Source organism: Podarcis muralis, chromosome 8 (genome assembly GCF_964188315.1).
Source record: "Podarcis muralis chromosome 8, rPodMur119.hap1.1, whole genome shotgun sequence".
Taxonomy (NCBI): Eukaryota; Metazoa; Chordata; class Lepidosauria; order Squamata; family Lacertidae; genus Podarcis; species Podarcis muralis.
Genome location: NC_135662.1, coordinates 66,835,376 through 66,860,128, shown reverse-complemented (window position 1 = coordinate 66,860,128; position 24,753 = coordinate 66,835,376). Strand labels below are relative to the sequence as shown.

The 24,753-nt window shown below is 43.5% G+C and overlaps 1 protein-coding gene across 1 annotated transcript; it reads left to right on the top strand.

The window, feature by feature from the left end:
- Positions 1-5,171: 5,171 nt before the first annotated feature.
- Positions 5,172-24,522, top strand: SERPINB5 (serpin family B member 5). The gene is made up of 7 exons (XM_028737868.2): positions 5,172-5,317; positions 12,035-12,212; positions 13,408-13,545; positions 15,419-15,536; positions 18,639-18,781; positions 21,365-21,532; positions 23,520-24,522. The coding sequence occupies exons 2-7, from the start codon at positions 12,045-12,047 to the stop codon at positions 23,910-23,912; spliced, it is 1,128 nt and encodes a 375-aa protein (XP_028593701.1). The 5' UTR covers positions 5,172-5,317; positions 12,035-12,044; the 3' UTR covers positions 23,913-24,522.
- The last annotated feature ends 231 nt before the right edge of the window (positions 24,523-24,753 follow it).

Below are 24,753 nucleotides of genomic sequence, written 5' to 3'. Positions count from 1 at the left end.
CAGTCATCTTAAACAGTGATCTCTGCTGTCTTCAGCAGAGGCTTTTGGGAGGATATGCAAACGAGCTACAAGCTGCCAGACGACAACTCTGCCAATGCACCCATCCTGCCCAGAAGATATGCCAGAGTAATTGGCAGAGCATCCTGTGGACACCACTGAAACACAAGGGTTAGAGATGTTGTGCTGAAGTTGCAATTCATACCTCGTTGCTCCTGGAGAACCAAGTTTACCTGATCGTTATTATTTATATCCCTAAATCATCCAACAACATCGAGCAATTTTCCTGCATTAAAAGTAACCATTACTAGTGGCTTAAATACATGTATTTACTGTAGGCTGTGAAGCCTGCAGTAGTTTATTTATTTTTTTGCTGTGTAATAAGCTAGTGTCCTGTTTACAGTGCAAAATTGGACATGTCATCATGTAAATAAGATCAGTTTAATAATAAGCAAGCTGCATGTTTGTGCCACTAGAGAAATGGGTGTCATTATCACAGAATGGAGAGGTGCTTGGAGGATCACTCCGGTTGACATTCTGATGCATAAGTATCTTTTTAATCCTAGTAATTTTCTCCTTCGCCCCGCAACCATCATACTGCCAATACTCACAAAGGTAGCCATACAAGCCGGGAAGATTATTACTATTGTAAATGGCTCATATTTCACAGGCAGCTGCTTACCATATTTAAAACCACATAAATCATTCAAAAGCAATACTTTTAATACTTTTCAAGCTGTGCATTTGTACCACCAGCACCATATAATCAACAAAATCAAAGGCTACTGGAAGGTGTAATTTTAGCTGACCATTTGCAAAGTGTTAATCTGCGAGACAGTCTGACCTAAGCAAGGAAAAATGGAAATGGTCATTTGGACTGACTAAAACAGACAGTTTTCCATTTTCCATAATGAAGGCTCTGATTATACGGGTCATAAGAACACACAAGAGGCCAAGCATCCTGTTTTCAGAGTGACCAATCAGGTGCCGATGGGAAGCCCGGAAGCAGGATGTGAATGCGACAATGCTCTCCTCATCTGGTATTCAGATACAGTATCCTTCAGCCGGTTGCAGAATGCATAGGACTAGGTGTTTGATCAGTTTATACACAGCTCCCAGTCAAAATCCACCTGGAAGCCAGGATGGGAGTCAATCAGAGTCAATGAGTTTTGTAAAGGAAGGAAGGCACTACTAATGTCTAGGTCACCTTACAAGCCAAGATCTATGGCTTGCCCATGTCCAATGATGTCAGTGGGCACAGTGCATTCAATTCCACATACCAGGAATGGGAAAAGTGGTATTAGACTCCAATAACAACAACAACAACAATAACAACTTTATCATTACCCCACCCGACTGACTGGGTTGCCCCAGCCATTCTGGGTGGCTTCCAGCATATATAAAAACATAATAAAACATTAAACATTAAAAACTTCCATATACAGGGCTGTCTTCAGATGTCTTCTAAAGGTTACTTATCTCCTTGACATCTGATTGGAGGGCATTCCACAGGGTGGGTACCACTACCGAGAAGGCCCTCAATATAACAACTCCAACTCCCACCGAACTCCCCTCATAAACCGAACATGACATTGTCAAGAATGATGGAAGTTGCAGTCTAGCAGTATCTGGAGGGCCACAGGTTCCCTGTCCCTGCTGTGTAGCCAGGATCTCATTCTACAGTCACCCAAGCAGGGCTTTTCTAACAAGGTGACATATTACCTAATCTTATGCAAAATTACACCTAAGCACTTTAGAATCAGCTCTGTATAAGATTGCAGCCAGTCTTTGCTATCTGTCGCAAGTCAGGCAAATGATTCAGTAGCAAAGGAGCAAGCGCTGTGGGAAAATTCAATGACTTCTCAGATATATTCAAGATTCAAATTAGAAGCATTTGTTGTAGTTACTTCTACTCCCCTCATAACAACCCAAAATGTATGGCTAGAATTTATCACTGCTGCTGTCACAGAAGTTACACATCTTATCATTTTGTAAGAGACTATTTACATTGCCAAAGATGTTGATATTAGTACGGCGGTACCTCGGGTTACATACGCTTCAGGTTACATACGCTTCAGGTTACAGACTCCGCTAACCCAGAAATAGTACCTCGGGTTAAGAACTTTGCTTCAGGATGAGAACAGAAATCGTGCTCTGGCGGCGCGGTGGCAGCAGGAGGCCCCATTAGCTAAAGTGGTGCTTCAGGTTAAGAACGGACCTCCGGAATGAATTAAGTACTTAACCCGAGGTACCACTGTACTGATTTGCGAGTCAAGGGAAAATATGTAAGCGTGCTTTATTGCAATACCTTGTAGCTTCTTATTTTGGTCTCATGTAGAGTCTTGTTCTGCGAATAGATCTAATTCTGAATGGCAATAAGAAGATCCAGAAATCTCTGGAGGCATAATCACGTGTCCATTAATACCCAGCTGCCTTCCCTAACAGCACATCCCTAAACCTATTTATGCAGAAGTAAGTCCTATTCAATTCAATGAGATCTACTCCACAAAAATGGGGTTAGGATCTATGTTTTTGCATACGACGCTAAGTCTAAGAAGCAAAGAGCAGTCGTGAGGGATCCAGGCTCGAGCTGTTGTACTTGATAATAAATCAGCATCAGTCTTGTGCCTGGTCCAGCAGCTGTCCAAGGATTAGTTGCAGGTGGCTTAGGTTGAATTCAGAGTGCCTTGTATGTTTGGAAATAGCGTGCACGTTGGAGTGAACACACAGCTATATAGGTATGGTGTAAATAAATGCTGTGCTATTTTAGGACAGCCCCATTGAATGAATACCGCATAATATCCAGAACACTCTGGGGATTTTGCTAAAGCAAGTTTTGGAAGAAGAGAATGATTTCACAACATGTTTGAACAAACCACCTCAGCGCTGTATAGGGCGTGACAGAGCTTTAGTTGAAGATTATAGCTGAACATGCTGATTATAGGGCTACAGGTTTTATGCAGTGCCAGCTCTCCAGCTGAACAATTTGTTACATTGGAATGTGACACATTTTTGTGTCTAGCACCTTTGGATATTCAGTCCCAGAAACACCATCATTTGCTTTGCTTTTTAAAGATTTGGCACATCATGTTCTGTGGCCGTGTTTTGTTTGTAACCCTTTTTTTCTATTCTCTCTCCTCCTCCCCCCCCATTTTTTTTAAAATATAGGCAAACCTGTCAGTTTTGGTTTCTCAGTTTTCCAGTCAGAAGTCCGTTTCTGCATCAGTTTATTCTTCTTTTTTCAAAGTTCTCACTAAACTTCTGCAATATTTTTTTTTATTGATACAGCAAGAGGAAAAAAAAAAAAGAGAAAACACAGATACAGAATTACACACAGGAATAACAATAAACACAAAAAATTATTAACAAACAATAAAACATAAGTTGGTCTTAACACTATAGACCCGACCTCCCATCTATTCCTTGTTTCAATTTCATATTATTTATTGCCAATACACACTTTTTCTTAATCTATCTTAACTCTTATGTCTAACTTGCAACTATTACTGAAGCTCCTCGAATGCTGCAATATTTCAGTGTTGCATTTCTCCTAACACATACAATTTTGCGTGCAGTTTTGCCCAACATACACATTTCTTTTTTCATAATATAATGTGTTTGTGTACATAATTCTCACAAGAATACAGTATATGTGTGTTTTAATACGCACTGTCCCCCTTAATATACACATTTTAAAACACATTTGGGGGCTGGAGAACCCCCAAAATCTGCACCAGGTACGAATTCCAAAGGATAATTGTGTTTCTGGTTTGGGCAGTGAGAATTAGGTTTGCTTTGAAATGTGAACTAAATGGAATTTCTCCACCATACTAGACACAACACAGGAGATTCATGATCATATTTTCTGGTGTCTTTTGCTGAGAGCAGCCATGAAGGTGGGTTCAGGCCACAGAACGGAGGGAGGACATTTTATTCCTTAGCTCATGCTGTTTGCTGGATGATGATCTACTTTCTTGAAGCTGCTATTGGCTATGTAAGAGACAACACAAGTACCAGTACCATAGTTGTTAAAACGAATCAGACCAAGGAGAACCAAGCCTCAGAGAATCTCCTACCCCTAAGTCGATGTTCCATAAAACGCTACACAGAAATGCTATGACTCTGTCGATTCTAGTTTCTCTGAGTTTCTCATTTATCCAGTCTTAAATTCAGTTCCCCAAATTTCTGCACCAACCTGCCATCTTCTTTTCTACTTTAAAAAAACCCTCATGCAAGTCCACCAGCATCGTTATGTGAAAGTTTCTCAGTACATTGGTACCTCAGGTTACATACGCTTCAGGTTACCTACGCTTCAGGTTACAGACTCCGCTAACCCAGAAATAGTGATTCAGGTTAAGAACTTTGCTTCAGGGTGAGAACAGAAATTGTGCTATGGCGGCGCAGCGGCAGCAGGAGGCCCCATTAGCTAAAGTGGTGCTTCAGGTTAAGAACAGTTTCAGGTTGAGAACAGACCTCCGGAACGATTTAAGTGCTTAACCTGAGGTACCACTGTATGCACATTTTCTTATGCAACTTTGACTAATGTAAACAATTTTGTAAGCAATTTTATCCCTAGTATAATGAATGTTTTGCTGTTTTCACCAATACATGTGTGTGTGTACACATTGGAAGGAGAACGGCGTTGCAAAATTAAGAGAACTGAAAACTTCGAAAGATAATTGGGTTTTGGTTCACATGTTCGTTGGAAGAAATGCTAATGAGGGTGCTTCTTTGCAAGCAGAATTGAACCCTCCTCCATTGCGAAACACTACCCAGAATCATTTAGGTTTGACTACCGTTGACCCAAATTACATTTAAGGAATCTTTTAACCGGAGACCACAAACTCTCAAAATGCATGTCACTGACAGCTTATATGATTGTAAAATTATTCCCAAAATGGACCCGGATAAAAATGTGGAATAATTCTTCTAGGCAGCTCTTAATTTGTGTGGTTTGGGATGGCACACACGAGTGTCTCCCTCAGTGCCAGACCTCCTGTGTGAAATTCACCTCAGAGAGGAATCTTCATAAGGTGTCTGCTTCCTGCCGAAGCATGTTATAGCCCCGTGAAGCTTTGTAGTTGGCAAGTTCAGCCTGAATCCATTTTTTCTATCATGTATAAATTGCCAAGAGGGATGATTAAGAGAGAGAGAGAAAGCACAATCACAAAAGAGGGAGTGGCGTCAGAGTTCAGGTGAGCCGAAACATTCTTGCTGCTCTGCAGTGTCGCCAGCAACACCAGTTCTTTTTACTCTGCCTCTTTCAACCTTTTTTGTTTCCTTTCCGCCATTTCCGTGAGTGGACTTTCTGCACAGAGAGGTGAGTGTTCAATGTGTAGACAGTTTTGTTTTTTTAATTGCCTCTATCTAGGAAGTGCCTCGAATTCTTTGGAACTGAAGCAAGAAGAGAAGGAAGAAGGTGGGGGGAAAATTGTAGAAGTTGAACAAGCGTAGGAGAAACTCGAGCACGTGTAAGATGTGAGTCTCATTTTCAGTCTGAGCTCAATTCGTTCAGTCCCAGGCAGATAAAAAAGTTTTATTAGGTTACTGCAGCTTCCTTGCCTGGTTGCAAGAACATTTGTGACTCTTCCTGCTGTAACAAGATAAAGACCCAGAACTGTATCGTTCATTTGTTTCCTGATGACAGAGAGATTTCTAAACAAATTATTTTTAAAAAAAAGTCAGGCCTTCTGTTGTCACACAAGAACGATAAGCTTCCTTACCCAGACAACTGTATTGTAGCTTGAATGCACCTTTTGTGCACGGCGTGTGTTTCATGATCGGAGATTGCTAGAAGAGACTCTGTTCCAGGCAGAATTTTCCACATGGGTGTGGATCACCCACTCAGCCTTCTTTATGCAGTTAATCAAATGACTAATGCTTGCTCCAGCTAAGAGAATGCTAGAACCAACCTTCGCTTTCAGCCTGGCTGGGTTTACTGCCTTCCGATGTGACTCTATAAATAGGACGCTGCAAATAAATAGCCCATGTGATGATCTCACATTGTTCAACCAAATAGATGTAATATAAAGCTTGAGAGGGTGTGCATAGGAAGCTGACAATTGGTCCATCTAGGTCAGTATGGTCTACACTGACTGGTAGAGAAGCTCCAGGATTTCGGAGAGGGCTTTCTTCCAGCCCTACCTGGAGATGTTTTGAATGCAAAGCAGCCACTCTGTTGCTGAGCTGTGGTCCTCGCCCCCCCCCCCCTTGAGGTAGAGGGCAGAGGAGAGGAGGATTCCTGGGTGTGCATCTCCCATATGCCTAGAGTTCCCTTCCCTCTTATCTTCCCTCTTTCCCAAAGAGCTGCTATCATGGGGAGAGGTAGCTGGTGGGAGTCTGAGGCTGAGTGGGACCCATGGATTTCTGGTTGTGTGAGTGTATGGGGGCGGGATGTTTGAAGGAGCTGGGTATCTTAGCCTGGAAAAGAGGAGATGTGATAGCCATCTTCAGATTTCTCAAGGGCTGCCGCACGGAAGAGGGAACAAGCTTGTTTTCTCCTGCTCTGGAGGGTAGGATTCGAAGCAATGGCTTCAAGTTACAAGAAAGGAGATTCCAAATAAACAACAGGAAGAACCTTTCTGACAGTAAGAGCTATTTGACAGTGGAATGGTCTCCCTCGGGAGTTTGTGGACTCTCCTTCCTTGGAAGTTTTTAAGCAGAGGTTGGATGGCTATCTGTCATGGATGCCTTAGCTGAGATTCCTGCATTGCAGGGGAACTGGACTCGACCATTCTTGGGGTCCCTTTCAACTCTAAGATTCTATGATTCTGTGTCTCTGAATGTGAACTTCAGTCACAAGAGAGGGGGAAGAATAACTGCTTTCCTCTTCAACTTTTATTCTCCTTTACTTTTAAAAATGTATCCCCAGCCCATAAAGAACTCAAAACTAACCTTCCACAGGAACTGCATAGCTGGGCTGTTGCTTTGTGTAGCTAAAAGCTGGCAGCAGAGCAGCCTTTTGCCAGTGTGGCGCTTTGGAATGCATCTCCCATAAGCTTGATGGGAGTCATCATCTAACAGCATCTAAAAGCCACCGTGTTGGTAAAGGTTGTGATGCAGACGTAGACACCCACCCACCCCCGGATTTGGGTCCTCTTTACATCACAAACTTATTTCTCAACCCAAGAGTCTGTCTGAAAACCTTCACAAAAGGTCTGCTAGATCTTCCACCTTGATATAGTTGGGTTAAGAGATGGAGTGAGTCACCAAGAGTGCTTGCACATGTTCTACCCCACCCTGTCACAGCACCCAACAAGTGGCAGCCAAAACTGTGCCTGTGTCCCTATGTGCTTCACCAGCAGTTTGTGGGTTTTCTGAAGGCAAAATTATCCTATTCTCCTTGTTTTCAAGGAGCTCCAGAAACTGTTCAGTTCAGTTACAGTTGATAGAACTATGAACATTTAGGACTCTGATGCCAAGGCATGGGCTTGATGTAGCAGTTTTGCTAAAATGTATCTGGATCTAGCCTTTTTCTGGATGGGAGACCACTAGAGAACCTCATGTATACTGCTCTGAGCTTTGTTCATGGATGAAAAGCAGGGTATAAGTTCAGGAGCACTCACTGCCAGAACATAAGAACAGCCATGTTGGATCAGACCAAAGAACCACCTAGTCTAGAACCATTGTCATCACAGTGGCCACCAGATGCCTATGAGAAGCCCACAAATTGGCCCAAGATGTCAGGGACTGGGCAGAGGAGGAATGGTGGAGACCGCCTCCCCATCCTGTCCCTTCCAGGGAGGAGGAAGAGGAAGACAGTATAGATTTACAACAGGAGTTTGCAGGAGGTCATAGCTCAGAGGTAGATGAGGGGAAAAGATGGGAAATTATGGGAGAGGAGAAGGCAAAGCTGGAGCAGCAGCTGACTGACACGTTGTCATTAGACAGCACTCCAGACCCACCATCTCCCAGAACCCGGCAAGCCTTAAAAGTAGGAGAGCAAAGAGCTTGAAGGCAGAGGGCACTTAGAAGCACCCATAGAGGAGGTGACGAGGATGACGAATGCGGAAGTGGGAGAGATGGGGGGTGGAGAGTCACTCGAGACAATGCCATTATCCAAGAGGCTGGGTTCTATAGCCTCTTTCTGTAGTTTGAAATAAAAACGGACTGTAGGAAACTTTTCCTTGTCTTTATACTTTCCTGGGCAACCATCCGGGAGCCACTGACAGCATCCTGACATGAGTAAAACTCCCCACACCTGCAATTCCCAGTAACTAGTATTTAAAGGCCTCCAAAAGCAAGGGGAGAACTTTTCTTCTCTTCTTTGGCATCACTCATAGCTGAGTAAGATTGTCTTCCATGAACATAGTCTTAACAGTAGGTCCGTAAGTGACTGTGGAGGACAATTCTGGATCAACATGTCCTTCCACAGTGAGGACATAGGTTTCCAGATCAGAGTTGATTGTGGTGAGGGTTTGCCAAATGTGCCTTCCTTTTAGCATGTTTCTCCCTTTCATCCTGAGTTCGACCGTCTTCAAAGTCCATGATATCTGTGGTAAAAGCTGTTCTCCAGTTGGAGCACTTGCAGTGTTTCCCAGTTGTCGGTGTTTATACTACTTTTTAAAGATTTGCCTTGAGAGAGTCTTTAAACCTCTTTTGTTGACCACCAGCATTATGCTTTCCATTTTTAAGTTTGGAATAGAGTAGTTGCTTTGGAAGACGATAATCAGGCATCTGAATAACATGACTAGTCCAACAAAGTTGATGTTGAAGAATCAATTCTTTGACACTGGTGATCATTGCTTCTTGCAGTACACTGACATTAGTTTGCCTGTCTTCCCAAGTGATATGTAATCCCCCCCCCCCCGAGACACCATTGATGGAATCTTTTGAGTTGGAGATGGCACTTAAGTTAAGAGTCCTGGGAGTGTTGGGTGGAGGGTGTTGTACAATTTGTGACCCATCAAGGCAAGTCCAGCCCACCAGCCATATGAAGGACTTAATAAACCTCTTGCTTTGGTCACTGGCTTCCTGGGGTTGCAAAAAGAGACAGGTTGCCATAGCACCAGGCAATCCACAGTGTGTACCTTGTAGGCTGTGCTCAACTTTCTGACTTGCAAATGGCGGAGGCCTGCCTCACATCTGTGTTTGATATGAAAGCTGCAAGTCATTGGCTCTCTATCTCTGTCTCTGCAACTGTTACAGGAAATGGTATTAAGTAGACGGTGTTTACTTTGGAGTGTTAAGGAAATTCTGTCTCTGTCCCTTTGTGGCTGCTGTGACATTAAGGTTATAGCATTTTCCAGCTATAAATCCCTGCCCCCCCCCCATTTGTTTTGATTGTCAAATAATTTTAAATCCAAACATTTCCTAGAAAATGGATTGGAATCCTTCTGTCACCTTCAGTGTGGTTTAGTGGTCAGAGTGTCAAACTAGATACTTCCCACACAGCCATCAACCCACTCAGCCCAAAGCAACTGGATCTGGCTACTGGGTGAGTTATTTACCTCACCCAACTGCCTTGGGCCTTTTTGACCAGTGGGCACAGTTGCCCATCTATCAATAACCTGATGACACCATGTTGTCAAGTGAAGGATTTTCCTTTGCCTATGTTAGGGGTGCCCAAACTTTTTTCAAAGAGGGCCAGATTTGATGAAGTGAACATGTGTGAGGGCCGACCTTTTTTTACAATTTTACCCCAAAGTTGTTGAGCTTTTCTCAGGATTGAAGTTGATGAGCTTTTTTTAGGATTTGATCCCAATAAATAAACTGCCACAGGGGCCGGATTAGGCTCCCAAAACGGACTCTGGACATGCCTGGCCTATGTAGTTTGAAATCAAACCACATGGACAACAGTTGAGAGGTTTTCTCAGGGTGCAACCCTTTGACAGTTAAGGTTGATATTATCATGGACTACAACTCCCAATATCCCTGACCATTGGCCATGCTGATTGGGGATGATGGGAATCGGAGCTCAATAACATCAGGAATGCCACAGGTCCCCCGCCCTTGCCACAATATGACCTAATGGCTTATTGAGATGTGATGATATATGCCACATTTATCTTGCCACATATTACAGTCAAACTGACCACATATTACACACAAATGGAGGATGACTTGTTGCTTCCTAGCATGTGAAAAACTCTTAAGCTGACTTAAAAAAAGTTGAGGGCTGAGAGCTCCCTATCCTACTACCCGTGTTTTGTTCACCCAGGTATTTGTATAAATATGCACATTTCCTTATTTCATCAATCTTTTTAACAATGCACGTTAACAACCCACAACGTCTTTGGAGTCATCAGCAGTGCTTAAACACGAACAACCCAGATTTCTTAAGAAAGCTCCAAACAGAAAGTTTAATAAGGGTAATGTCTCACCTAGACATTTCAATCATATGTGTGCGGGTTGCAAGCTAACTGTACTTCAAGGATACCGCTATGCCATGGGCAATTGGTTAGATGCTGACTTAACATTTCTCCTCCGTAGGGAAGAAAGAATGTGGTATGAGCTTGTACAGCAGCAGTTTCCTCAACTCATGTTTCAGTTTTTCCTTGACTCCACCCCGCCTGAGATTTCCCAGCGCCTAAGAGCGGATAGTGATTGTCAGATGTTGCTTCATTGTGAATCAATATTAAAATTGCGCTTCTAGGTCTACTGCAGAGCGTCACTGTTCTCACGGCACAAGTCCTAGCCCTCCTCACACGGCTGTTTGCTTCCCATGGGAAGGTTAAGGCTGGGCAAATTTGGTGTACTATTGGAACAAACTGGGCTTTTCTGAATGTAGTTTTCTCCAGCTCTTTTCCTCCTGCTGTTGATCTTCTGACGTACTTCTTTGTCTGGTTGGAAAACTGTATGGCTGATTCAGAAGTACAAGTTGTTCCACCGGTGAGGCCTGTAACTCAGTGGTGTTCACAGGAGAAGTCACTTAAGAATATTCCCCTGCATAAAGCAGGCACTATGTCAAAATTTACCACATCAGAGCAAATGCTTCCAGACCGACACAGAGATGGGTGAATCTGTCAACTTTGGTTTCTCTCAGCTTCTCATTTTTCCAATCTTCTGTTGAGTCCTCCACATTTCTACATCAGTTTGTAAAAACAACAACAACCACCCATGTTATTATGAAGATTCATCTGCATTTGAGTGCAATTTTTCCCTAATATAAATGTTTATATGCAATTAGCCTAATAACACAAGCAATTTTCCATAATACAATGCCTTTTTGTATGTGATTTTCCACTAATATTTGCATTTTGATGGACACTTTACCTCATGATATTCATTTCTGTACACATTATTTGGCTGCAGAGTGACACTGCAAAATTTTGAGAAGTGCAGATTCTGAAGGATAGCTGCATTTTGGTTCTTGTTTTGGAAACTCCAATTTTGGTCCAGCTTCAAATGAGCACTGAACAGAGGTCCCAACTTGTGAGCGAGACTGGGGGAAACGTCGTGTGTGTGATGTCATGTGTGACATGATATCATGGCATTGGGAGGAGCTGGGGGGGGGGGTAAAAGGGTTGGGCCCCAAGGAGTTGACGCTCCTGGAACTGTACAAAATTCCTTCTCCATACCTAGCCCAGCCCTCTTTCTATCATGGTAAGTTTCCATGTGAGTCATAATTTCCACAAGGGAATGCTTTCAAATCACCTTGTCGTAGATGGTGATATGGTAGAGTCACCACATGAGTAATGCACCACCTATGAAAATAGACGCTAAGGCCACAATCCAATGCTGAATGAAGTGTGTTTTGGCTTGTTGAAATCAATGAAGTTAAGCACCCTTAACTAGGAAGGCAAAGCAGTACAGCGGTATACCTCAGGTTACATACGTTTCAGGTTACAGACTCCGCTAACCCAGAAATAGTGCTTCAGGTTAAGAACTTTGCTTCAGGATGAGAACAGAAATCGTGCTCCGGCGGCGCAGCAGCAGGAGGAGGTCCCATTAGCTAAAGTGGTGCTTCAGGTTAAGAACAGTTTCTTCAGGTTAAGTACGGACCTCTGGAACGAATTAAGTACTTAACCCGAGGTACCACTGTAGTTCTTTATAGGCAGGATTGGTTGGTATGGTCAATGTGTCTTTTCTGTTTCAGAACCACAGCAATGGATGCCCTACAAGTTGCAAACACTGCATTTGCGGTTGACGTTCTCAAGAAACTGGCCGAAAAGGACAAAACTGCTAATATTATTTTTGCTCCCCTCTGCACTTCAACCTCACTGGCTCTTGCATACAAAGCTGCCAAGGGCGACACAGCAACCCAAATGAAACAGGTAGGTTTTCGCTTCCAACTTGGATGTAGGATAACGCAGCACATACATTTAAAGAACATTCAAAGGACATTCCCTCCCCCAGGAATCATGGGAACTGTAGTTTTTCAAAGGGTAGCTCTGTGAGGACTAAACTAGAATTCTAGAATTCTCTCTGTGTGTGCAAAATGTGCTTGTGTGTTATATTTAAAAATGTACATTTCCCCCTTAATAACATGAGACTACACACACACACACACACACACACACACACACACGGCCTAAGTTTGCACTAGATATTTGCTTGTAAACATATTTGGGGTTAAGGAGGGAGTTTGGAGAACCTAAAAAGTTACCTTAAATATTACCTATGTTGTTGCTGCTGTTTATAGTATTTGTTTTCCTCCTCCTCTGCTGCTATTGTGGTGGCGCCATTTCTTCCTGCCGTCCCAGGCAGAGCGAACCCAACCAATCAGGAATCATATGCAATGAGATCATAATGCCCTGTAGCCAGGAGCAAAACATTAACTTTCCTCTAAATGAGTGTTGGGGAGGGAGCCTTGCTGCAAAGGAGTTCATCTCTATTCTCAGTTCCCCTGCAGTTGTTTGCAAAATACAGCTGGTACTTGTAAGTTTCCTCCTAAGTGGCAAATAGCAGCTGGGGGCGGTGTGATTTTCCTCAGGAAAATGCAGCACCAGCCTAAGACGTTTTGCCGCCCGAGGCAAAGGGCAACATGATGCCTCCCCCATTCCACCTGCCGAAGTCAGTGAGATGGACAGTGCTGCCAATGGGACAGCATCGTCCCACATACCTGAATGTGGGCTAGCTTAGAGAGTGCAGGGCAGGCTGTGTGATACACACACAAGTTCTTCAGTATCGCTTACCCAAGGCAGCTGCCACACTCTGCCTAATGATAGGGCCAGCCCTGGGAATATAGGTGCTAACTTGAACAAAAATTTTTTTGGGGGGGGGCCTCCCCGATTGCTGGACCCTCTCCCCCCTCTACACTTCTGCACACCTTCCTCTGCCACGGACAACTGAGAGCCAGTCTCCCCTTCCCTCCACCAATCCACTTCTTGCCCCCACCTGCGTGTAAGAAGTTTCTATGCACACTGCATTATGTGTTACAAGATATTTGAAACAATTGTGTTGACAGATCAGTACTTTCAGAAATGCATAATGGAAGCAATGTTAAAATCTAAACTAATTTCTTAACAGGGCCTACATTTAGAAGATGTCAAAGATGTTCCTTTCGGATTCCAAACAATAACAACGGATGCTGCCAAACTTAGTTCTTTTTATCCTCTGAAAATGGTCAAGCGACTCTTTGTAGAAAAATCTCTTAACCCCACTATGGTAAGCTGCTAAGAAATTCTAGCTGTTTCTGTCTGGGTCAACTGGTTGACTATGGTGGTTTAAATCTCACTGTAAATAGTGTTTCTACATGGCGGCATTAATGCAATAATAATAATAATAATAATAATAATAATAATAATAATAATAATAATACCACCTGCACTTTATTCAAACACATTCTGTACTTTTTTCTTTGCCAATGATTAATAGGAAAACCTCTGACCTTGCAGATGGCAGACTCCTTTCCTCCTTCCAGCTGAAAATTTATATTCAATTACCCTTCCAGTTAGATTACATTCCAAATTGTCTCAGTGTCCTTAGCATTCCTTTGAAAATAACGGAGAACAGGGTTGGTTTCATTCTATGTTCCAACATAGTCCTTTCAAGGGGTGAAACTTCCCACCCTTTCTCTCTCTTTCCATTCGATTCCTCTCACACATGCAGTTCCAGTTTGATGTTAAATTTCATGTTATTAATCCAGTTTCTTCCAACCTCACTTTTTATATTATATTTTAACCTTGCATTCTGAGGAGGGTGGCCAAATCAGAAATGTAGAAGCAAAACTTAGAAAAAACAACGGTGGGCTCCCCTTCCCCCCACCATTCTGGCACTGAATGGAATCTTATCTCAATTCCAACCTTTAAATCCTTGTATCCGAGATGTTCTGCAGTCTGTTGTCTCTTCACTTCTAGCACAAGCCCAATTAGCAGGATATCCTCTGCTTCCAGGAACGGGATCGTGGGGTTCATGGCAGTCGGAGTTCTCCATGCGCCCACTGCCTTTGCCTGCCTTCTCATTCTGTAGGGAAGCGAGTGCCCAGACCACAGGGCAATCTGTGGGTGAAAGCCCATTCCTCTCCCACCCAGAGAGGAATTCAAAGAATGCATGTCACCCCATCATTCTTTGTTTATCTCCATCTGTTTCTCCCAGACAAATGAGACCTCCATTCCTGGTGGAAACAGGAAGCCCTTACTTACAGATTTTCAATTCAAATTCCTACCCTTATTGGAGTGCAATTAATAAATGGCCACTAGGCATCCTACCCAGTCCGTGATTTAAGCACAAATATGACAGCTTGTGCTAATCCAAGAATATTTTCGAACTTCGATTGGAGCCTAATTTCCCACTTTATACTGTAAATCAGCATATGATCCTTGGATGAAAGGCAACCATTTTTTGATGCACAGTTGCTGACACATGGATCCTTTTGGACCTGGAAGAAGGCAAAACGAGGGTGGATCAGGGTGTGTGTGTGTAACTGGGCGTAATGGGGGTGGAGTGGGGTTAGAATGGGGGTAGGGCATAAGGGGGTGTAGTGCAGTATGCTTATATACACTCCACTGATGCAAGTGGGGACTGGAAACAGAACTCCTGCATGAAATGGTTGCAGCTTGTATATAAATTTAATACCATAATAAATAAATATATCTTATCTCCTGACTGGGGCTCAGCAGGGCAGAATGGTGTGACGGAGTTACTGTTGCATCCGAAAACATGCTATTTGCTCCAGCCTGCTCAGAAGGAGAGAAAATGGTTCTTGAATACAGTCCCCCCCCCCCATACCATTTTTTGTTAAGGGGGATCGCCTTAAGTTGTACGTGCTTATATCGTACACTGGATTAAAATGCATAATGGGTGGAATTCAACTTTGTGCTATTATGGTCTTTCCCTCAGCACAGGCATTACAGCTTGCCACATGGAGCAAGCCCTCACTCTCATCAGTGACTGAAAAAAGCTTCACTTCCAGCAGAAGAAAAATGGTTATACAAAATCCACTTTCTTGAAATGGTGTCAGTGCCACTGGGCACATCTGTTAGGAAGTTTGGTTCAGCATTATGCATTAGAACTTAACTTGGCTCCTCGTGCCTTTCAGGAGTTTGTAAGTTCTGTGAAAAGACCCTTCCCATCAGAATTAGAACTAGTGGACTTCAAAGAGAAAACAGAAGACACCAGACTGCAAATCAACAAATCTGTTTCTGATCTTACTGATGGTAAGCGTATCTTAACAGAATGCTCTGTTCAAAATCCTTAAACACAGAAGTGAACTCTCAGAGTGGAGCTTACCATAGGTCAAATTATTAAAATGGCACTTTCCACTTTGCCAGGGATCTTCAGAGAAACTTCTCATACCCTCCAACTTTTCTCCAACAAAAATAGGGACGTCCTGTCCCAGAATGATAACAATAATTTTTTTTTATTTAAACCCCACCCATCTGACAACGTTGCCCCAGCCACTCTGGGTGGCTTCCAACATATATAAAAACTTAATAAAACATTAAACATTAAAACACTTCACTATACAGGGCTGCCTTCAGATATCTTATAAAGGTTGTAAAGTTACTTATCTGCTCGGCTTGGGGGGGTCACATATCATACCCTCCAACATTTCTCTGATGAAAATAGGGATGTTCTAAGGAAAAGTGGGACATTCCAGGGTCAAATCAGAATTTGGGGTGGCTTCTGTAAATCCAGGACTGTACTTTGGAAACAGGGACACTTGGAGGGTCTGACTTCTTTCCCAGCCTGCTTTGCTCCATATTTTATTAAGCCCCAGCAATGGCTCTTTCATTCCCCCACTGATGCACTTCCACCCCGAACTCCTTTTCTCCACAGCATTCAGAAACCCTTGGCAGATTGGAGCTCCTCACACAACTGCACCTCACACCTGGTCCTCTCACGAGGATCTTCTTCCTGTTCCGACCCCTCTGCCTGTTGCTAGCTTGATCCTTCCTTCCCTCTCCATAATATATGAGGGCCAGGTTTGTCCTTTTGCCCTCTTTGATCATTTTAAGCAGCAAAAGCACCCAAAACCTGGCAGGACCACAAAGAGGAAAAGCTCTCCTCCTGGGTCGCTGTGATAAAATTGCAGTTTAAAGTCCCCTAATACAGTAATCAGGGACCCGGGTGGTGCTGTGGGTTAAACCACAGAGCCTAGGACTTGCCGATCAGAAGGTCGCTGGTTTGAATCCCCACAACGGGGTGAGCTCCCGTTGCTCGGTCCCTGCTCCTGCCAACCTAGCAGTTTGAAAGCACGTCAAAGTGCAAGTAGATAAATAGGTACCGCTCCAGCGGGAAGGTAAATGACGTTTCCGTGCGCTGCTCTGGTTCGCCAGAAGTGGCTTAGTCATGCTGGCCACATGACCCGGAAGCTGTACACTGGCTCCCTTGGCCAATAAAACGAGATGAGCACCGCAACCCCAGAGTCGGTCACGACTGGACCTAATGGTCAGGGGTCCCTTTACCTAATACAGTAATAGGTCTGGTTGATGGAAGGCCATTGGGTACATCCCAGATGCATGTAAATGAAATTCTGTGAATGCAGAGGCCAAGGATACCATATTGCATTGAAATGTTTTCAACTTCTTTTTTTTTAAAAAAGCCAGCAAATCCAATCCTGACTCCATTAGAGTTGAAGTAAAATCCCCCAGTAGTTTCAGTGAAGTTGTGTGAGCTGTTAGTACATGTGGCCATCAGTTCATTTAACTCCCAGCTAATCTATAACACCTCATGCAGCTGATGAAGTGATCTCTACTTCATGATTGTTTCTTAAGCCGTAATATATTTGTTAAATCCTTAAGGTGCCTCAAGGCTCTGTTGTTCTTGCTGCAACAGACACAGGGATCCTCCAGATGACTATTTATTAAGCACTTGTCCTGATTTGCTCGCACAAAGCTTACATGGAGATTAGATATCTGTTCTTTATTCTGATTTGTTTGCAGGACAGTTATATGACAATGAGCCTAAATTCTGCATTCAGCTTGTCTTCCCTTCTATCACTTCTCCATCCTGCACTTTTCAATGCATTTCCCCCATCACCTTCCAAACCATAAAAAAAAATTCTGATTATTTTAAAAAGTGAATTTGTTGCACTCTGGCAACAAAATGCTCTAATCTACTAATTGCGCATACCCAAATTTACAGTATGCATTTGGATCTCTCTTGCAATATTGTTGACACCCTAACTTAGCTACACCTCAGGATTTTAAAAAAGAAATCAAATGAACACTTGGGGCTTGTTAATTTGGAAAAAATGTGAGTATTGGGAGGCATGACACAACTGTATAAAAATATGCATTTTATGGAGAATGTGGATAGAAAGAAGTTGTTCTCCCTTTCACACAATACTAAAACTCAGGTCACCCAATGAAGCCGATCACTGGAAGGTTCCGGACAGACAAAAGGAAGCACACCTTCCTTTTAATTCCAAAAGAGTAGCAGATGTTTGATATTAGGTGTGCTTTCGCCATACCTTGTACTGGCAGAGAGTAATTATGCTGTCGACAGGCAACCCTAAGGCTGTTCACTTGAAGCCTTAAGCACTGCATGATATTTTTGTATTGAGTGCCCCCATGTGGCAAGAACATAGAAATGACACTCAAACATCCTTTTTGTGGAGGTAAATGAGGTACCTCACCCCTGAGGCCATGTGCGTGCTTGTTTGCAAGCAAACATTGCAGACTAAACTAAATGTGATTTCATTCATCCAATTAGCGATTCCATGAATGGGCTCTTAATTATAAGTGCCAATAGCAGGTGTCCTGTTAGGGCAAAAGTATTAGTGCATGCATATTTTTTCCTAAAAAGGCAATTAACAGTCTGGAAACAGGCTAATTCTCCTTCCCCTAGCACTGCAGTCCTGATCAAGTTTGCTCGCTCTCTCTCTCGCTCTCTCTCTCTCTCTCTCACACACACACACACAATTCTTTTTTAAAAAAGAGATGGAAGATCTGATTGTGGATTTACCTTCCATAGGCAACATTTTCTGCAAGCAGTCAATTTGCCTGTTTTATGACATGAAGTTGACACTTTAAGAATCTAGGCCAGGGAAAGTCAAGATAGTGTCCTCCAGATGTTGTTGAACTACAACTCCCACCAGCCCCAGCTAGAATGGCCAATGGTCAAGGATGATGGGAGCTGAAGTCCAGCAACATCTGGAAGCCACCACGTTGGTTGTTCCTCATCAATTATTCTGGAAATTGTTGAACTGCAATTATAATAAAGTGTTAACTTTGGCAGGATGTACCTGTACCTGTGACGTTTGGGGTGTGTGTGAATACTGTTCTAATGAAGTATTATTTCTAATGCATCTGCAGGTAAAATGGAGAACATTTTGATTGAGGGGACAGTCAATGACCAGACAAAGATCCTCTTGATAAATGCTGCCTATTTTGTAACCAACTGGATGAAGAGATTTCCTGAGGCGCAAACTAAGGAATGTCCTTTTAGGATAAACAAGGTATGGAAGAAAGCCTTCCCCCCTTAAAATAATGGTAGCTCATTTATCAGATAGAACCCGTATTCAAAACAGAAATTAAGTATTACACAGAAGTCCCTGACTTCCTTCTGAGCTTTTAAAGCAGTCTTTGATTCTGTTCACACCACCTAATTCAAGCAGTGCTCTATGGCAAAATGTTCCCTTAGGCTCTGTTTCACAGACAGACCAGTATTAAGCATATGGGCAACATGATTAGAAGACATAGAGATATTTATAATGCAGTTAAAGCTGATTGACCATAAGATGACTACTTAGCATGTTGCAGTTGATGGTGTAGCAGAGAGATGTTTTGGGGTCATGCCAATTGAGCCGTAATTTATTTACATAGATACCATGACTAAGTACAGTGGTACCTCAGGTTAAGTACTTAATTCATTCCGGAGGTCCGTTCTTAACCTGAAACTGTTCTTAACCTGAAGCACCACTTTAGCTAATGGGGCCTCCTGCTGCCGCCACGCCACCAGAGCCCGATTTCTGTTCTTATCCTGAAGCAAAATTCTTAACCTGAAGCACTATTTCTGGGTTAGTGGAGTGTGTAACCTGAAGCATATGTAACCTGAAGCGTATGTAACCCGAGGTACCACTGTAACCGCTTTTCCATCATCCAGTTGGTTAATGATTCTCCACCACCTCTCCTCCCTTCCCTTCTGATCCTGGATTCCTGGAAACATAGGAATTAACATACTTGTTTGCATGACAATAACTGATCAGACATTGGGAAGAACAGGCTAGCAAAATGAGCCATTCAGCGGTGGAACAGGCTCAGAAGGGCTCAAAAGGGGGTGGACTCTCCTTCATTAGAAATTTTAAAATATAGGGCAGATCCCCCCCCCCCCGCATTAGAGATGCTGTACTAGTGGAGTGGCTACATTGTCCCTTCCAAGTCTATGATTTGAAAGACAAGTTTTTTTTGTTCACAAAGCATCACATTGCTTAAAGTTCTGTCAGAAATCCCAGAAAGCCAGTGAGAGATCTGTGTTCTTTAAAAGCATTTCCCCAAACCTTGACTTAAGCTGTACAGTGGTACCTTGGTTTGCAACCGTTTTGGATTACAACCACGTCAAACCCTGAAATGTGTGTCCCTTTTTTTTGGATTAGAACCAATTTTTTTTTGGAGGCCCCATTGGCAAAAGCGCACCTTGTGTTACAACCAGTTTTGGTTTACAGCCATACCTCCGGAACGGATTATGGTTATAAACCAAGGTATCACTGTAATCCTAAAGTGTTGGTGGTATAAATTATCGAGGTGGTTCTAACTCCCTCATTTTTTTTTATCTTAAGGGACAATGACTTTACCCCCCCTTTCCCCCTCCCAGTTGGAAGAAGTGGGAGGGAAATGAGAACAAGGGTTTTAGACATATGAAAAGCATATCTAAATTTTATCCAAGTCGGGGGCATCCTAGCACACTTCCCTTTTGACCTTACTGATATTGGACTTCCTTCTTCAGCATCAGAAAGAACCACCTGATATGGTCCCCAAGATGCTCTCCTGACCTGCCCCCAACCCAGAATACAATTTATATTTTGAATTGAACATTTCTCCCTCTCTCCCCTTGTTTCCAATGTGAGAGGGAAAGGGTTAAAAAAAATAATGCCCCTCCACCCGGGCTGGAAATGGATGAAAGAATGCAGACTGTCCCTCCATACTCAGTTGTGCCATGCTGGTGAGAAACTGGTAGGGCATTGGGTGAGAGAGTTTGACAGCCTTCATAATTCCCACCATCTTAGGACTGCCCCCTAGGCAACCATAGGATTGCACCATTAAAGGGTTGTCTCATATGTATTCACATAGTTGAGCAGTACAGTGGTACCACAGGTTAAGAACTTAATTTGTTCTGGAGGTCCATTTTTAATCTGAAACTGTTCTTAACCCGAAGCAGCACTTTAGCTAGTGGGGCCTCTCACTGCCGCCGCGCCGTTGTTGCGTGATTTCTGTTCTCATCCTGAAGCAAAGTTCTTAACCCGAGGTACTATTTCTGGGTTAGCGGAGTCTGTAACCTGAAGCATCTGTAACCTGAGGTACCACTGTAATACATTTTATCTAGTAGTAAACCTTGCCTTAGGGATGTGGGTGGTGCTAGATCAGAAGGTTGGCTGTTCGAATCCCTGCGACGGGGTGAGCTCCCATTGCTCGGTCCCTGCTCCTGCCAACCTAGCAGTTTGAAAGCACATCAAAGTGCAAGTAGATAAATCGGTACCGCTCCGGCGAGAAGGTAAACGGCGTTTCCGTGTGTGCTCTGGTTCACCAGAAGCGGCTTAGTCATGCTGGCCACATGACCCAGAAGCTGTACGCCGGCTCCCTTAGCCAATAAAGCGAGATGAGCACCGCAACCCCAGAGTCGGCCACGGCTGGACCTAATGGTCAGGGGTCCCTTTACCTTTACTTTAAACCTTGTCTGGAAACTGTCTAAGAACTCATTCTCCAGGCACATTTCTAATGCAGAAAGGCGAATGTGAACATGTTCAACGGGGATCCCCGTTGTGGGATCATCCACAATGAGCGTTCAAGCAAATTCGTTTTAATTTTCTGTTCATTCTTAATAGACGGAAACCAAGCCGGTGCAGATGATGAATCTGGAAGCTACGTTTTGCCTCGGTTATGTAAACGATTTAAAAGTCAAGATTCTGGAGCTGCCTTGTCATAACAAGCACATGAGTATGCTTATCTTGCTGCCCAAAGATATTGAGGATGATACCACTGGACTCGAACAGGTAGGAAACCCATTGAAAGCCCTCTTTGATAGCTCAAGTAAGGTCTACACGTTGGTCACACTCACCCTTAAATGCATCATAATGGTCCATTGAGAAGGGAACAAATGCATATGTCTCCATTGCCCTGGGTCAGGATGCCCAGAGTCATCCAGAACTGTCAGGGTTCGGGGTATTGGGCAGGAAAGCTACAGGGGTCTGCTTCACCAGTGTGTTCCCTGCAGGGAAGCCGCTCGTTCCTGACCATATGCTTCATTAGGGTTTTTAAAGCGCCAATTAAACATTAGCCCTGCCCCTGAATTGATCCAGGGGTAGCAGGGGTGACAACTTGAATAAAATATTTTGGGGAGGGCAGATAATCCCCATCCTGCATAATCGATCACATGATACAGTGCATGCATACCATTTGAATGGCATTGCCCATCAACCTTGGGGGGCAGTCCCCTCAAATATTTTATTGGGGGGGGGGTGAAGAAGAAGAAGAGTTTGGATTTGATATCCCGCCTTTCACTCCCTTTAAGGAGTCTCAAAGTGGCTAACATTCTCCTTTCCCTTCCTCCCCCACAACAAACACTCTGTGAGGTGAGTGGGGCTGAGAGACTTCAGAGAAGTGTGACTAGCCCAAGGTCACCCAGCAGCTGCAGGTGGAGGAGCAGGGAATTGAACCCGGTTCACCAGATTACGAGTCCACCGCTCTGAACCACTACACCACACTGGCTCTCTAGGAGTTGGCTCCTGTGGTGGGTGGTCCCTGGGTTGGCCCAGCACATGGGAAGTGGGGCCGTGCACATCTCTGGTAACTAGTGTTATTCCTTTAGTGATGCTAAAATGTTGCACAAATCCAACAGGTGACAATCGCCATCTCAAATCGTAACATAGAGATTGTTCACAGGGACAGAAGGGTGTGTGGCCAGCATAGCTCAGACCTGCTTAAGTTGTGGCTTAGCAAGCCAAAGGAACCCCTTCTTCTGTATATTGTGGCTTCCCAGGTGTTTGACAACCCCGCTCTTTTTGCAGCCCCAACCAGCCAGCCATAAACCTCCCATAAATGGCTGATGGGCTGCACCCAACTTTGGAAGCCACAAGTTGTACAAGTCTGCCATAGACTTCGATGGCCATCTGTCATGAATAAATAATAATAATAAATTTTTATTTATATCCCGCCCTCCCCAGCCGAAGCCAGGCTCAGAGCAGCTAAGAACAACAAAAGTAACACAGTATTCTAAAATCAATTCATTTTAAAATCAATTCAAAATCAAATTAATGGCAACCATTGGGCTAGAGTTCTGTGAGGATTATCAAAGGAGGGGGTAAGACTGTGCCTTGGCCAAAGGCCTGGTGGAACAGCTCTGTCTTGCAGGCCCTGTGGAAAGATGTCAAGTCCCGCAGGGCCCTAGTCTCTTGTGACAGAGCGTTCTACCAGATCGGGGCCACGGCTGAAAAAGCCCTGGCTCTGGTTGAGGCCAGCCTAACCTCCCTGTGGCTCGAGACCTCCAAGATGTTTTTGTTTGAAGACCGTAAGGTCCTCCATGAGGAGGTCCTCCATCAGGAGAGGTGGTCCCGTAGGTACGAGGGTCCTAGGCCGTATAGGGCTTTAAAGGTTAAAACCAGCACCTTAAACCTGATCCTGTACTCCACCGGGAGCCAGTGGTATATATCATGGATGCTTTAGCTGAGATTCCTGCATGAGATTCCTTTGGGTCCCTTCCAACTCTTAAGATTCTATTATTCTAAATATATCCTAACTGCTTGCTTGTATGGTGTCATAAGGGGGTTGTGCTGGGTGGACAGCACTGCAAGATGGATTTACGTTTGTACTCTTGCATAAGAAACTGCTGTAGCATTGTTGCACATGGTTTCAGCTATGTATCTGTAAGACATTAGACAGCTCTGTTGCAGTTTATTGTGGCAACTAATGGGCTGGCTGGCTAACAGAGCACTGTGACCACTGATACTCTAATTCATTTGCTGTCTTGTCTTATGTCTTTAGCTTGAGAAGGAACTCACCCCAGAGAAGCTAATACAATGGACAAATCCAAGTATGATGGCAAACACGAAAGTCAACGTGTTTCTTCCCAAATTCAAAGTGGATGGGGAATACGATTTCAAGCCAATTTTAGAAAGTCTTGGCATGACCAACATGTTTGATGAGAGTGCGTCAGATTTCTCTGAAATGTCAGAGACCAAAGGGGTAGTTTTGTCTCAGGTCATCCACAAAGTGTCTCTGGAAGTCATTGAAGAAGGGGCAGAGTCCCTAGACGTACCAGGGTACCGGATCCTGCAACACAAAGATGAATTTAAGGCTGATCATCCATTTTTCTTCTTCTTCCGGCACACCAAAACTCGCAATATTGTTTTTGCTGGCAGATTCTGTTCTCCTTAAATGGAAAAAAGCAATTAACCAGAAGCCTGATTTATATATTTCTATCACAACAATTTTTCTGCAAACCTTTCAAAGCTGAGTATGAAGTATTGAAAAGGTAATCTAAGTTGTTTCATATTTTGAGTAGGCTGTACAACTTACTTTCTACATGAAGTTATTACTCAAAGCAGAATTGACAATATGCACTTTCCAGAGGCAGCAATTAACTTAGCATGTAACTTTGTATTATGTCTCCAAAATAACGTGGTTCATTTCTTACTCATCTACAGTAATTAATTACTTCTCTGGAATTTTGGGCCTTGGGAAATACTTGTAGCATCTCCTCAGATGTAAAAAAAACACCACCCTTTGGAAGTAAAATACCAGTATGTTACTGGAATCATTGACATCTTAAGTTTATACGGCCTTTGATTTGCTGCTGTTTTCTGCCTGTGGGGAAAGAGAGTTGTTCTAAAATTGAAATCCAGTTATTATTGTGGGATTGAACCACATTCAAGTTGAATACAGTAAAAATGTAAGTTTTTATCTTTTGTTAACTCCCTTCCTGCTGCCTGTGTCTGGTCATCAAGATTACCTTAAATCATTCCAAATAAAGCATTGCAGAAACTGAGTGTCTTCTCTTATTGCCAAAGATAAATGGTTTATGTAGGAATAAGTGTTGACCTTCACCTAGGGCCCAGCCCTACCATTAGGCAGAGGGAGGGAGGTGTCTCAGCAGTGATGGGTAGACAGAGTTGTGTGTGCCATTCAGTCTATGCTGTACCCTATTCTTACCTTTTGCCCTCAGGAACGGTGAAGGGTGTTGAAATACAATTCAGCTGCCAGCTCGGTCAGCTTTTGT